Source organism: Gymnogyps californianus, chromosome 3 (genome assembly GCF_018139145.2).
Source record: "Gymnogyps californianus isolate 813 chromosome 3, ASM1813914v2, whole genome shotgun sequence".
Taxonomy (NCBI): Eukaryota; Metazoa; Chordata; class Aves; order Accipitriformes; family Cathartidae; genus Gymnogyps; species Gymnogyps californianus.
Window position 1 is genome coordinate 34,815,836 of NC_059473.1, and position 13,635 is coordinate 34,829,470.

The 13,635-nt window shown below is 57.4% G+C and overlaps 1 protein-coding gene across 1 annotated transcript; it reads right to left on the reverse strand.

Annotated features, from left to right (window-relative positions):
- Nucleotides 1–90: 90 nt before the first annotated feature.
- TMEM151B (transmembrane protein 151B) lies at nt 91–8,890 on the reverse strand. The gene is made up of 2 exons (XM_050893143.1): nt 8,747–8,890; nt 91–1,527 (listed from the first exon to the last, which is right to left on the reverse strand). The coding sequence occupies exons 1-2, from the start codon at nt 8,888–8,890 to the stop codon at nt 91–93; spliced, it is 1,581 nt and encodes a 526-aa protein (XP_050749100.1).
- Nucleotides 8,891–13,635: the final 4,745 nt, after the last annotated feature.

Genomic DNA, 13,635 nt, shown 5'->3' on the forward strand with positions numbered 1-13,635 from the left:
AGGCCATCTCCCTCCCCTGCACTCCTCTCCCCAAATCCTGCGCTGGCTCAGGCCAGGCAACGGACAAGGAGATCTCACCGCCCTCTGCTTTCACAGTGAGGTCTCCACACAGGACCCGTTGCGGTGGAGGTGACGGTGGTCGTGGTTCAGGCAGCCTTCATTGCGGTGCACGATGAGGATGGGGAAGTAGAGGGCATCCTGGTAAGGAGGGGGGTCTTCCTCCTCCACAGTCACCTGGCTGGAGAGGCGGGTCTGCTCAGTGGGGCAGCTCTGCTCGTTCAGGCTCCCACTCCGGCTCTGCCAGAGGCAGCTGCGTCGCGAGCCGTACAGGCGACCCAGGGAGAAGCGGCTGCTGCTGAAGGGGATCCTGGGGCTGCCATTGCAGATGCTCAGGGCACTGCGGGAGAAGATGGAGGAGCTGCTTATAGTCCTGTGGCACCGCTCGCAGTTCTGCCGGTAGCCCCCGTACCGGCAAGCAGAGTAGCTGGTGCAGCCAGAGAGCCCCACCAAGTCCATCAGGACTGCTTCCGAGTAGCTGGGCACCAGCTGCTGGTTGGATCGGATGTGCCACTCCAGCTCGGTGCTGTCGACCGTGTTGACGCGGGGCATCCGCCGGCAGAAGGAGCGCTCCTCGGCCGGCGTCACTGCCACATAGTCGAACCCAAAGAGTTTCTCCACGTGGTAATGTACGTAGGAGGTGCGGTACTCATTTAGCACCCGCAAGGGCCAGGATAGGGTCAGCAGAGCCGCCACCCAGAAGACATAGTGGGATACGTACCAAGGCAGGTTGTCTGGGTCGGAAAAGGCCACCATGTATTCCTTGAAGTCCACGTTTTTGAGGTGCATCCCCTCCCTGGCCTCCATGTAGTCATCTAGGCCCTCGTTCTCCGTGAAGAAGCGGGCCCGCTGGGTCAGGTAGGAGTTCTCCGACTCCACGTTGGCAAAGCTGAAACACTTGGTGAAGCGGAGCCGCGTGGCCGGGTAGCTCTCCAAGTCAATGAGGTCCTTGGAGATGTCCTTAACTCCACAATTGGAATAATCAAACTCGGCCTCTGCCACGTGGGTGTTGACCCGCTCATGATACACTTGGGTGGTGGTGTAGGCGTCCCCGTTACGGTAGCGGGTAACCTGCCGGGTCCTGCGGACGTAGTGGTAGCTGATGGCCTTCCACCAGATGCAGGGAGTCGCCTGCTGCATCCGCTGCACACGCTCGTGCACGCTCTCCACGTCCACTTTGTACTGCAGCTCGTTGCGGGTGTAGCAGTGCCAGCACTCCACCAGGTACACCACGTAGAGCATCACCAGGAAGGCCAAGGGGATGTAGACGTAGCCATTGGAACAGGGGCTGTCGTGGTACATCATGGACTTGCCCTTGTAAGCGCTGTCAAAGGTCAGCCGGGTCACCTTGGTGACGTGGCACCAGGTCATGGCTCCCATGCAGCCGTACATGAGGAGGGACAGCAGCAGGCATTTCCAGTGGGACTCTCGGCACAGGGACTTGCTGAGAGACTGCTTCACCGGCCGCTGCTGCTCCAGGGGACCGGGGAAAGGGAGAGAGAAAACAAGAGAGGAGTCAGTAGGCTGTAGCGGCAGGGGGAAGGGGAGCAGGCTGCCGCGATGGCACCTGTAGCTCTGCGAACGGGGACAAAACAGCAAATGCTGTGGGGCTCCTCGCCTCCACGGGCAGGCCGGAGGCCAGGATCTCCCCGAGGATGACAGTCCCGCAGCGCAGGTAGCTGTCACCCCCCCTTCCCTTCATGGTGCTCTGCCCCTCCATGGGAGATGGCCAGAGCCCAGCTGGACGTCAAGGAGAGCGGCAGAGGGCAACTCTGCCAGCGCACGCCCTGAGCATCCTCCTTCTTCAATGGGGAGTAACCCCCACCACTGCCACGTCCTGGGGAGGGGTATTGAAGCACAGCAAGATGGAGGCTGGGGGATCTCCCCCGCATATCTCGGCTCCTGCACCCATCCCACCAGTGCAGCCAGCTCTAACTGATGGGTCGTCCCACCTGAACACCTCACCACGGCTCATCCCACCGCGCCTCTCACCGCTCGCACATGAGGTTCTCCCCCTTTCCCAGGCACGACCGACAGCAACATTCAAGTTTCTCCTACCAAGGCAGTACAAGCGGCTTGGGGTGCCTGTAAGGCAGAGAAACGGACCTACTGCAGCTGGAAAGGCCTCTGTTTGGTAATGGCGATTCCCACCACAACACTTGGCAGCCCAAGCGGCTCTGAAGTGCTTCTCAAGTGCTTTACAAACCACACAAACGGGAAAGTACTTTTCTGCAACTGAAACGCAGCCGCCTCTGGTGGAAGAGAAAGCGAACGTGGAATAACATCCTAAAAGGTGTTCAGATGGGCAGTGAAGAGCACCCTACCGATCTGCCACAGCAGGGAGGGCGAGCAGCCAGTCATGGCTGCCAGCAAATGTCCCTGCCTGCACTGGGTTTTCTTTGGGTATGACAGCCCATACGTCTGGAAAAACTGCTCGCAAGTCTTTCATGGTGAGGAAAGGGCAGGACTTCAGCAACAAGACTTTTAAAAGGGATTGCACTGGTGCCTTCACCATAGGAACCGTGCAGGGTTTCACAAAGACCCAGGAAAAACCCCCACTTAAGGAAACCTCTGTCACTCTCTGCAACACTGTGAAGTCTCAAGTATTGATCCAGCTTGGTCAGTGAGACCTGACATTATCACACCCAAAGGGAGAACATGCAAAGAGGTTATTCGCTTTCTTATACAAAAGACTTCATCCAGCCCAAATGCCATCCAACCCAGCAATCTCCAAAGGTGCAACCTGAGAGAGAGGAGCAAGAACCCCAGCCTTGTGCAGATGCCACAAAACTCAGTAAGAGGCTTTCAGCTTTGCTCTCCCTCCCCAGCTGCACGCAGCACGGCTCCTGAGCTCACCTCCGCCGTTGCAGGGGCTAACACCAGCTGTAATGACACCACTCAGCGCAGTGAAGTTCAAGCCTGGCCCCATCCCTCCTCCATTCCTGAGCGCACTGGGCTGGAGAGGTCTTTCATCCAGGGATCGCAAAGAGCTGAATGGGCTCACGCTGCTAGAAAGCAGGGGGGTCACTTTCACTCTTGCATGAAAAGGAAAATTAAAGCAAGAACCAGAGGTCACAACGCCACTGGCAGGTCTAGGGACAGATCTGGGCCTCTCCTTTCCTCTAAGAAATCCCCCCTGCTCTCCCTGAAGAGCCCCTCAGCCCTGGCTTGGTCCCCTAGAGTCCCACGTGCTAATCTTTCCTCCCTACGCCTTGCCAAACCCTGGTCCGCCCCATGCCAGTGGGACTTCTGCCACTGCAATTAGCAGGGCTGGATCTGGCCCAAATGTCCAACAGAGGTTTCTCTCCCGGAGGCAGGGAGCTTCCCTTCCCGCCCGCCCCAGCAGCCAGCCTGCGATGAGCGGAGCAGGCGGCACATCCAGAGCGACCACCGGTGGCAAGGGGAATGGTGGCACGTCCCGCTGGGGGTCCCGAGCATCAGTGGTGCTGAGCCCCCCTCCTTGGGGCCACCGGCTGAGAGCGAGAGCTGGTGACAGAGACACAGAGCCCAGGGAAGGCAGGTGGGGTAGCGCTGGTCTGCAGGCAACAGGGAGAGGTGCAGGGCGGCTCTGCTCGGCAGCTCCGGCACGGACACGTGCGCCCCAGTCTTCCCAGTGTGACCCACCACTGCGGCAGCCTCACGGTCACGGGGCAAGAAGGGAACCGCGGGTAAGAGAAAAGGGAGCGAGGAGAGGAAGGGGGGGCCACCCAGCAGGCAGAGCCACCTGAGCTGTGCCCCTCCTGCTCAGGTCCACGCTGTGGTTACAAGAGCCTGCCCGGATCCCTCTGGCTTTGCTCGGCTGCAGCACAGCTCTCCGGCGCTGGACTGCTGTGCCACTACCCAAGCGGCTGAAGGTTTCCTCTCCCACAGCTGCCTTCTGCGTTGCAAATCTTCCCCGGCAGCAGCTCTATCTCTGGGAACCTGGGTGTGGGGCTCTAAGGGGACTGCTTGGCCAAAGGAGGAGCACGGGGAGGGTCTGAACGGGGGCCTCAGGGAGATGCAAGGCACAGGCTAACCCTGGGGTGTCTGTGGGGTGAGAGGGCTTGCACAGAAACTGTGCCTTGTTCAGGGAGGGGAATCTGCAAACAGAGCACAAGGAATAAAGCAAAGCATTCAGCTCACTCATTTGCCAAGTTGGGGAAGGGGCACCAGGGCGACAGGTCTTCGGCCAGGTCTGTCTCGGAAAAGCGAATTCCACCTCCCGGTCACTCCCTGGCCCCTCACGTTCTGCACTGCCTGCATCATCCTGCTCAGGAGAAGGGCAATGCTGGCTGTCGCCCCGCAGAGATGCAGGCGAGCCCTGCTGCGGTTACCCACCCAGGGCAGGGCGGCAGGGAGCGCGATGCAGCCCAGGCTTGGTTCCAGGAACTGTGTTAGCAGGGCTCTAGTCCACACATTAGTCTCCTCCTAGGACTACGCAGCATTTAGATACTGCAGCACTTTTACAGGGTCACGCTAACCCCTGCTGTAAACTGTTTACAACCCAGTTTTGTCCCAGGCTTTTGAGGTAAAACACATAGACATCGGCCGCGCTGGTGGGGTTTCTGAAAGCTGATCAAGTGCCAATGACAGGGGATACAACCACAGCAGAGATGGAGGAGGAGCCAGCTGCAGAGTCTAATCCCAGTAGGAACTGCAGCATCCCTGCTCCTCTCCCGGGCTGCAAAGGGCTCACAGGAGCAAACAACCGGCAGAAGCAGCTGAATAAGGTTGCCTCCTCGAGCCCTTAACCAGCTTTGGAGAAGACCAGCACAGCAAACATGCAGATGAAACAGCTGGGGAAAGGGAAATCCTTTCTGTCCCACAACAGTGTCACTGGGAGGAGAGCAGGCTCTGATACAAATGCCATCGTCATCTGCCCGCTGCAGTCTGATGGAACGAGGCGAAAGGCTTGCCCTACTTCACTGCAAACAGGGTTTCCCTCCATCACCGGGAGCCTCCCCCATTGCTCAGTCTTGAGCACTGGAGAGTGGTAAGCAAATCCACTATTGCAGGTGCACCTAAACACCTCTGCAGTGCTAGAGGGCAGAACTGACCCAGGCATGGCTTGGCCAGCCCCTTTGTGGGATCCCAGTCAGCTCCCTTCTCTGTGCTTCAGTTCACCATGTAGAACACATGGGACAACTCTTACCAGGCGCCTGGGCGCTAACTGTAACACACATTGGGAAAGGCAAGGGGTAGACTGCTGCTACAGCCTCCCCTCCCTTATACATAGCGTTTGCCTCTGACGTTGCCCCTGAGGTGAAAGGAGATGGAGTCCTGCACCTGCAGCTGCTGCTCTGCGATGCACGGGAAGGGATGGAGGGGATGACTTACGAGCAGCTGTGAAGCAAATGGAGATGCCCACAATGCACAGGGCAGAGGCAGTAGAAGAGGGGGCCCCCATCACTGCTTGCACTAAACTCCTCTGAGATCTGGGGAATCCTCTTCTCAAAAAAGCTTCGAGGGGACAAACCTGCCCAGCACCCCAGTGGCCAAGCACATGGGCCAAAACACCTTCATCACCCCTACAACCTTGACCCTGCAACGTTGAACACTGAACAACTCCAGAAATCCTTCAAGCTCTTCAAGCTCCTCTCTGAAACAGCCTGGCCCTGGCCCCATCTACCGTCCCCCCATTTAACAAGTGTTCCCATGTCCTCACCTCCTGCGCCTCTCACCCACCTCTCCCTACAGAGACCTGCCTGAAATCTCTGATTCACCCCCAGAATGCTAAGCCCTCACTTTACAAGATGCCCCGGGGTTCACAGGGTTAGGTGTTGTAGAGACAGCCCTCTACGGGGCTGAAAAAATGATTCAAAAAAGACCCAGAGCAGCAGCCTGAAGGCCCAGGTAGCTCCTGAGTGCCAGGCTGTGGCAGCAGCTTGCAGCGGACTCCAGTGGGACTCCTGAGCATCAGTTTCCATGGCTCTGCCCTGCCGATTTGCTTATATCATGCAACAAATGAATAAGCCCTGTTCCCTTTGACCTCAAATCCCCAGAACAAGGCAGGTAGGGAGGATCCAGTCATTTCTAGGAACTGCCACCATCTTCCCAGGCCCTGGGCAGACATTGGCAACCCCTGGTCAGGATGGTCCCAGCCAACACCCACATCACACCCCACATGCCTACAGCCCAGATTCAGGAACTACCTGCCTAGAAGAAAGAGCTGGCTCAGCCCCAGGCTGGCAGCGTTGCAGACTGCAAAGGAAAGGGGAAGGCTGAGCATCTAGGAGCCAGGGAACCCTGCCAGCAGTCAGCTCCTGCAATGGTACCAAGGTCTCCATTTTACACGGCAACTTGAAGGAGGACTGGTTCCTTCCATTGGATCCCACCTGAGCAGCAGGACAAGGACATTTTTTCGCTTGTTCCCAGGCTGAAGAGCTTGTCCCTTGGCATTTCCTACCCTCCAAGGTGGAAATGCATTGCTGACTGAGATTCAGCTCACCACCATTAAGTGTAGGTGTATGCATGTGATGCCAACAGGGAACAAGGGCTCAGCCAGCTCTGGCCAGTAGCTCTTGCTGCTTGCCTTCCTGGGACAAGCCGAGCAGCACCTGAAGCCCTGCCTGGCTCCTAGATACAGTGACCTGAGATATGTCAAGATGAGGCACCTTCAAACAGGACAGAGCACGTTTCCCATTTTCCAGTCCCCAGACATCTCCTCTGGATCTCTGCCAGCCCTGGTCAACAGACCCTTACAGGTGGGATTCAGCCACACTCCCGGGATGCTCAGCAATGCTGGCACCAGCAGCTGGTCCTGATGGAAAGGAGGACATCACACTGCCAGTAAGGCCTTACACAGGCATGATAGGGGAGCAGGAACACCCTCCCCTCCCGATATTGCTGGGGACAAGAGGATTGCCCTAGGTCAGTTCATGAATCCAAGCTCCCCACTAAGGTCTCTCCTCATTGCATCAGATGAGACACCAGCAAGCATGGCACTGTCAGGGGAGGCTGCAGCTTCCCTCTCCTCCACCAGCTGCTTCATGCAAGTCTGTGATAGCTTCTGGCCGCGGGAAGCGTGCCCTTAGCCTAAACAGTGCAGGTCATGGACTGCAGCTCTTCTGCCTGCTCCCACGGGGCAAGATTATACTGACACCCTAGTTGGCAGCCACCGCGAAGCAATCAAAGCCCAGACAATCTTCTCGTAATCCCTGCGAGCCGGGGGACACTGTAGTCAAGGGAAACTCGCCCGGGGAACTGCCCCTGCTGCGCTTCTTTCATCCAAACTGGCTCTCACTCTGGCACCTCTCAAAAGCCACTGTGCTCACTTGAACATAGTACCAGCACTGCCAGGGCACTGGGGGCAAGAGACCACGTCCCAGTGTGGCACAAGCATGTCCTCATGCTAAAAAGGTGCCTCACTGTTTAGCTTCACTGGTCAGGATCTGCTTGGAGAGCCTGGGCTCAGGGCAGCAGGCGTTGTTGAATGGAAGCAGGAAGAAAGGAACAGACGCCGAGCAGAGTATACGGTATTTGTACAGCTTCCCAGTCCTTGAACTTCAGTATTCCTCTCCCGCAATTATTTATATCTAAATATAAGTCTGTATATATAGAATCACCGGGCATGGGCATGCATGTTCTTCCTAAGCCAAGGAGGCAGAGAATACCAGGATTATGCAGCACTGGCTAACCGCAGCTCCTCAACAGCAGAGGACGAGTGATGCGCCAGCTTCTGAGCACCCCCCAAGCTGCCCTTTGAGCTGTGGTATCACTGGCGAGGACAATCCACCACACCAGGAGAACGCTGCCCTTCCTATACTGCCTAGCTGCCCTCCGTGGGCTGCGGGCCCCATGGCATAAGGTGGGTCTCGCTAGTCAGCGCGGTTGCTTTCTCTCCTCTTGGGAAGCCCAAGCTGCAAGCAGGATCTGGGGGGGCAGACAAAGGGGCTCGCACACCTGCCTCCCCGTGCTGCTCCCTACGCGCAGAGCACCCTGCTCCTGACCCTTTTTGGCACGTGCTGCCTGGACTCCAGAAGAGTCATCAGCTGGGGGGGACTGCAGCATACCTAGAGGCAAAGCTGTGCTGGTACCTGGCCTGCCCTAGTCTGCACCTTCTGCTCTCCCCAGCCAACCTCCCGCTGGGAGCAGCCACCAGCGACAACCCCAGGCTTCGCCACATCCCCAAGCCCTCTCCCCTGCTGCCCACCGCATCTTCCCTCGCAGTGTCCCAGGCAAGCTGTGCTACCTCCTGGCACCCCCCCAAGCCAGAGCGCAGGAAGGGGGGGGTCTCCACATCCATTTCTCCCAGGCGTTAACAACCTCTTCCCATTGCAGAAAGCCCAAGCAGCGCCCGGCGCTTCTCTTTTGTGATTTTCTCCCTCCCTCCTACACCCCAGCCACCACCGGCCCCTGCCCCATCTCCGGACTGCGCCCCTTCCAGCCCCGGCGGCACCGCGGCGAGCCCGAGGTGACAGGCGAGCGACGGAGAGCGGGGCCGGGGCGACGGGCAGCCTGCCGGCGGCGAGGACCGACGGGCGGCTTTCCTCGGCCCCCCCCCCCCCCCCGCCCCCCTCCCGCCGGCCCGCACCGCAGCCCCGGGGCCGGAGGAGGGGAGAGGGGCTCCCGGCGAGGGGGTCCGTACCTGTGCGGGCAAAGCCCGTCCCGGCCCGCGGCGGGGCGGTCAATGAGCGCGCCATGCAAAGCGGGCGGGGAGGGAGGGTGGTTGGGGGCAGCCCCGGGCGGGGGGGGCGGCCGCTCTCCTCACCTCCTCTCGGGCCCCCTCCGCCTCCTCCTCCGGAGGCACCGGCGTGCTGCTGCCTCCCTCGCCGGCGGCGGCCGCCGAGGCCGGGGGGACATGGCGGCGGCCGGGGCGCCCCGCTGGCGGTGCCTGCGGGCTGGGCAGCCGCATTATCCCGCCCGCCGCCGGGCGCTGCCTCGCCGGTCGCCGGGCGGGCGGCGGGGCGGCGCGGCGGGCGGGCGGCGCGGCGGCATGGCCCCAGCCGCGGCACGGCGGCAGCGCTCGCCGCCCGCCGGCCCCCGGCCCCCGGCCCCGCCGCAGCGCAGCGCCGCTTCCGCGCCCGCGCCCGGCGCGGCGGAGGGCGGGCAGAGCCGTGGTGGGAGGGCCGCGGCGGAGGCGGGGGGGACGGGATGGGATGGGATGGGATGGGATGGGGATGGGGATGGGGATGGGGATAGGGATGGGGATGGGGGCGCGGCGGGATCCGCGCCCGCCCGAGCCGGGCGGCGGGTGACCTTGAGGCGCCGGCGGCAGGCAGGCAGGCAGGGAGGCAAGGAGGCAGGCAGGGAGCCCGGCGCGGCCGCCCCTCGGGAGCCCCACCGGGAGCGGAGCTGTCCGGGCGCTGCCGGGGAGGAGTCCCGCTCCCAGCTCCGCCGAGGGGGCGGCAGGCTGACCGGGGGGGGGGGGGGGGGGGGGTGGCGGGCGGGCTTCAGCCCCGGCCGGGCTGCTGATGGGAGGTGAGGGGTCCCGTGGGTTTTCTTCCCCTCGGGATGAAGTGGGAGAGCTCGGAGGACCAGGAGCGCTCTTCCTGAGCTCCGGCTGTTTTTCTAATCCGTGGGCAGCCCCAGGTGGTCGGGGGTGGGGGTAAGGTTGACCATCAGCGCTAATGCTGGCACTCAGGGGAAAATCTTAGGTCGGGCAGTGTCTTCTCTGCTATGATCTCCACCGGGCCCAAGGATGCTCAGCTAGCTATCACAGAGCTGACTGCAGCATATTTCACCCATAGACCTAACCTGCTTGGTTGCAGGGACGAGTGGGAAAGTCTCTTCAGACCCTCAATCTAAACTCACAGTAGCATCCTCAGGGGGGACAAACACAGAGTTCAGGAAGGGTCCAGACTCATCCAGGTCCAGATATTGCACGCAGAGCCCAGCTTCCTTGACAGTCTTGGGAAATTAGGTGTCTCTGCAGGTGCTTCCCCAGATCCAAACTGGGGAAAAGCATAAGCTGCAGAATTTGCTGGAAAATGCTTCACTTTTTCTGAGCTCTGAGGCTCAGCCTTGGCATCAGGATGAGTGGTTTGCTCTTGCCCACTCTGTTGCCTGGGATGGGGAAGGAACGGCCCGTAGGCCTGATGGTCTCGCTCAAGGACACGCATCCGAGGGGAATTGCCAGCCACTGCTTCTTATGGGAATAGGTGTGGCAGCCGGGGGTGCTGCTGAAGGAGCTCATCTTCAAAAGAGGCTGGGGATGCGTTTCCTCTCGCTTTTCCCCTGTTTCCATGGGAACAGCAGCAAGCAGGAGCAGCCTGCTCTGAATTTTGCTGCCTACCGCTCAGGCACTCCCTGCCCGGTCCTCTCGGCGGACTTTGGCTCTCGAGGGTTTCAGACCCATCCTCACGTGATGGATCCCATGCCTCCAAGAGCTCACTGGTGTGTGTGTACCATGGCAGAGCAAGGCAAAGAGGCACAAGCCCAGAGCTGCCAGGATTTCCGTAGCAGCACTCTATGCTATCACATGCACACTAACAGACAGTTGCAAATAATTTGCGTATGTATACGCATTTCTGCTTTTTATAGTGCTAGGGACTCCTGGAGGAAGTGACCTCAGCTAGACTAAAAGGCGCCTGTGGGATGATCACCTTCCAGGAACAGCTCTGTTGTTTTTTTTCTCAAAGACGGGAATGTCACCCAAAAAGAGCAAAGCAGAAGGGTGGAGGGGAAAAAAAGGTGATACAAGTTTGTGCCTTTGCATTTAATAGCCCATAGTGGCTTTTTCTCCAGGGAATTTGTCCATTCACTTTTGAATTCATGTTAACTTTGGACTTGTACATGCTGCATGCATTCTGTGGCAAGGAGTTCCACAGCACATCCACAGACTCAAGGAGTAGCTTCCTTCGGTGTGCCCATTTTGGGCTTGTTATCTGCTAGGACTAACCCTTGGGAAGCAGGCTGCTGCCACCCCTATGGAACCACCCACACAGAGCCCTGCAATTTGTCCTCCACCGGTGGATTCAGTAGCTACTGGTGAGCCAGAAGGAGGGTTTTTTGTATCAGGCATCTTTGATACTGGTCCTGGCAGCATGTTTCCTGTGTCTTGGAGATAACGCTGCCAAGCACATCACCAGCTATGCTATTTTTGAGCTGAGGTGTCACAAAGAAGTCCTGTGCCCTGCTCCGCCCGAACTGAAGTTGTACAAGTTCTCAGCCATTTTCTGTGGGAAACAGGCACGTGGCAGGTTTTGACCCTCGGATAGGAACCCAAGGGCATGGCTGATAATGTGTTACAAAGAGCACAGGACCTCCCCGAGAATGGGAGAAATAAGGCTATACGATGCATACGCCATTTGGAAACTGAAGCAAGAAGGCCAACGTTCAAGATTGTGTTCCATGTCACCATCACAGGGAGAACCCAGGAGTCCTAATTATAACACACTGCCCTAAACACTCAACCCACCCCTCTTTCTCTTGAGGACAAAAGCATCTTTGCTTTAATATATGAGAATCCCCCCCAGTTATTCCTATAGGTTTCAGGATGCTCTACTGTTAGATCATGTTAGAGCGCGGGACATTTCCGGTACGGGGGCACTTCTGATGTGACAAAATGGTTGGAAGAAGTAGGGAGGCTTTTAAGAAGACATGGGAACTGAAGTAGAGGTGGTGCCCTTACTGGGATATCAATAGGTTTGTTCTCCAGATACCCTCTATCTGCCTCCCTGCAGAGACATTAATTTCTGTTCCAAGCAGATGTAAAGCACTAGGTCATATTAGCGGTATTCTCCATTCATTTTCCATAATGTGTCAAGCCAGAAAAGGTCTCACACTTCTGCCTCTGGTAGTTACAGAATAGTGTCTTTTAGCTCCTGGTTAAGTATGTTTTTAGTTGTTATCCATGCAGTAAATTTGCATTTCATTTCTGGAAAAATTTTGACAGAGGCTGCATTTTAAACCAGGTGATCATAGATACCTGTCCTTGGACTGGTATTCGTAGCCTAAATATAAAACTGGATTTTGCAGCAAATTTCTGTAGCATCGTATATACAACATTGGGTTTAGCTTTATTTTGTCCAATAGGCCAAGTGTGATCAAATCTTAGTCTTTTGTTTTGAAGCAATCAATTATTCCTAGCGGTCTGCTGCTCTTTCTCTCTTAAGAAGATGTGTAGCAGAGAATACCCTCGTGTTGGATGCAGGATTTTCTGAGCTCAGAAACTAATGCCTATTACCTTTAGAAATTTCAAGGAATTTTTATGCTGGCTGCCTGAGCCTTCCAGAATATGTCGCTCCAATTAAATTACTGCTTAATAATGCAACAAGGGGAGTGTGGGTGAAGAACGTGCCTCTTGCTCCAGTTAAACAACATCCCTTTGCCATTGCTGGTTGGTGGTGTTGACTGTGCGGGTGCCATTTACCTCTGCAATCATTGTCCTCAAGGAAATCTATGCCATTAGTTACGTTTTCCTCTGCTATACTCAGACTTCATGTCTGCTGGGAGGAGATCCAGGTGTGCCCTTTTTTATTGTGGGAAGGAAACCCGCAGGGGTCACTAATTTGTGACTGGGGAACTAGTTTCTGCTTGGCATCGCTAGACAGGGGTCCGCATCTCCATGGGCAAGATGCCAGCGGTCCACAAATGCACAAACCCTTAAACCTTGTGAAGTAGGTGGGTTTGTAGCTCCTGCCGTGGGGTGTATTTCACAGATGGGAATTGCTGTCTTTGGAAACTCTTTGATCCCTGCTCTGATCATTCCCTTTCCAACAGGCTGCCTGTGTGCAGTTTGCTTATTTTCCATCCAGCCCCATGAGAGTCTATTTCTTCATCACCACAATTATTTGTGAGGCTCCGCAGAGGTTTCTGGCTCAGGTTAAATCTCTTTCCTCTCTGCAGCAGCCCAGCAGGGTACCCAGGGCCCTCCCTCACATCCCCCCTAGAAATGAAAAGCAGATTCAGAGCTGCCCAGATGCTGTTTGACAGCCCTCAGGACATCTGGTCCGATATAACTCCGGAGCAGCGGTGACCACCCCAAGTGCCTGGAAACTGAGCCAAATGCTCCCCTGGCAAATGTTTTGTTTTGCCTGAGTTTTTTGGCCCATCACCCCCAGAAAAGAATAAGCCACAGAAACTAATGGCTCAGATAATTTAGCCTGTCCCTAGTTACGGTCCTGGGAGTCACCTCCCTAAAAGCACAAAATAGGTTTCTGTTGCAATTTGCCTTCCCTGCGCTGAGCGGTTGGAGCTGACACATCCTGGTCTGGGGAAGCATCCCTTCTCCACCCAGCTGTCCCCATGGACCTGGGCAGGCAGGGGAGACGAGGCTGCCCTGGGGAAGGGGCTAAAAGCCCACCACATGACTGTCTGCATTACTTAGGGGCCATCGCACGGGCTGGGGCTGGCGGCGAGGCCAACGTCCTAGGGAATGGCTGCGATCCCACCTTTGGTGTGCCAGGAGCACCCGTTACCTGGGCAACACAGACTTGTTCATCACTTATTCATGGTGCCGGGGCTCCTCCGTCCCAGGGGATGGCCACCTGCTCCCTGCGTGTCCTGTGCTCCTGCTCAGCACCTGAATATTTAATACAGGTTGCTCACTCCCACCTCCCCTCCACGCCCTGAGCCAGCCATCCTGCTCACCCCTCTCTCCTAACCCCTGCCTGGGCTCCTCACTTGCCTACAGTAGTGTGGCTCCACACCAGGCCT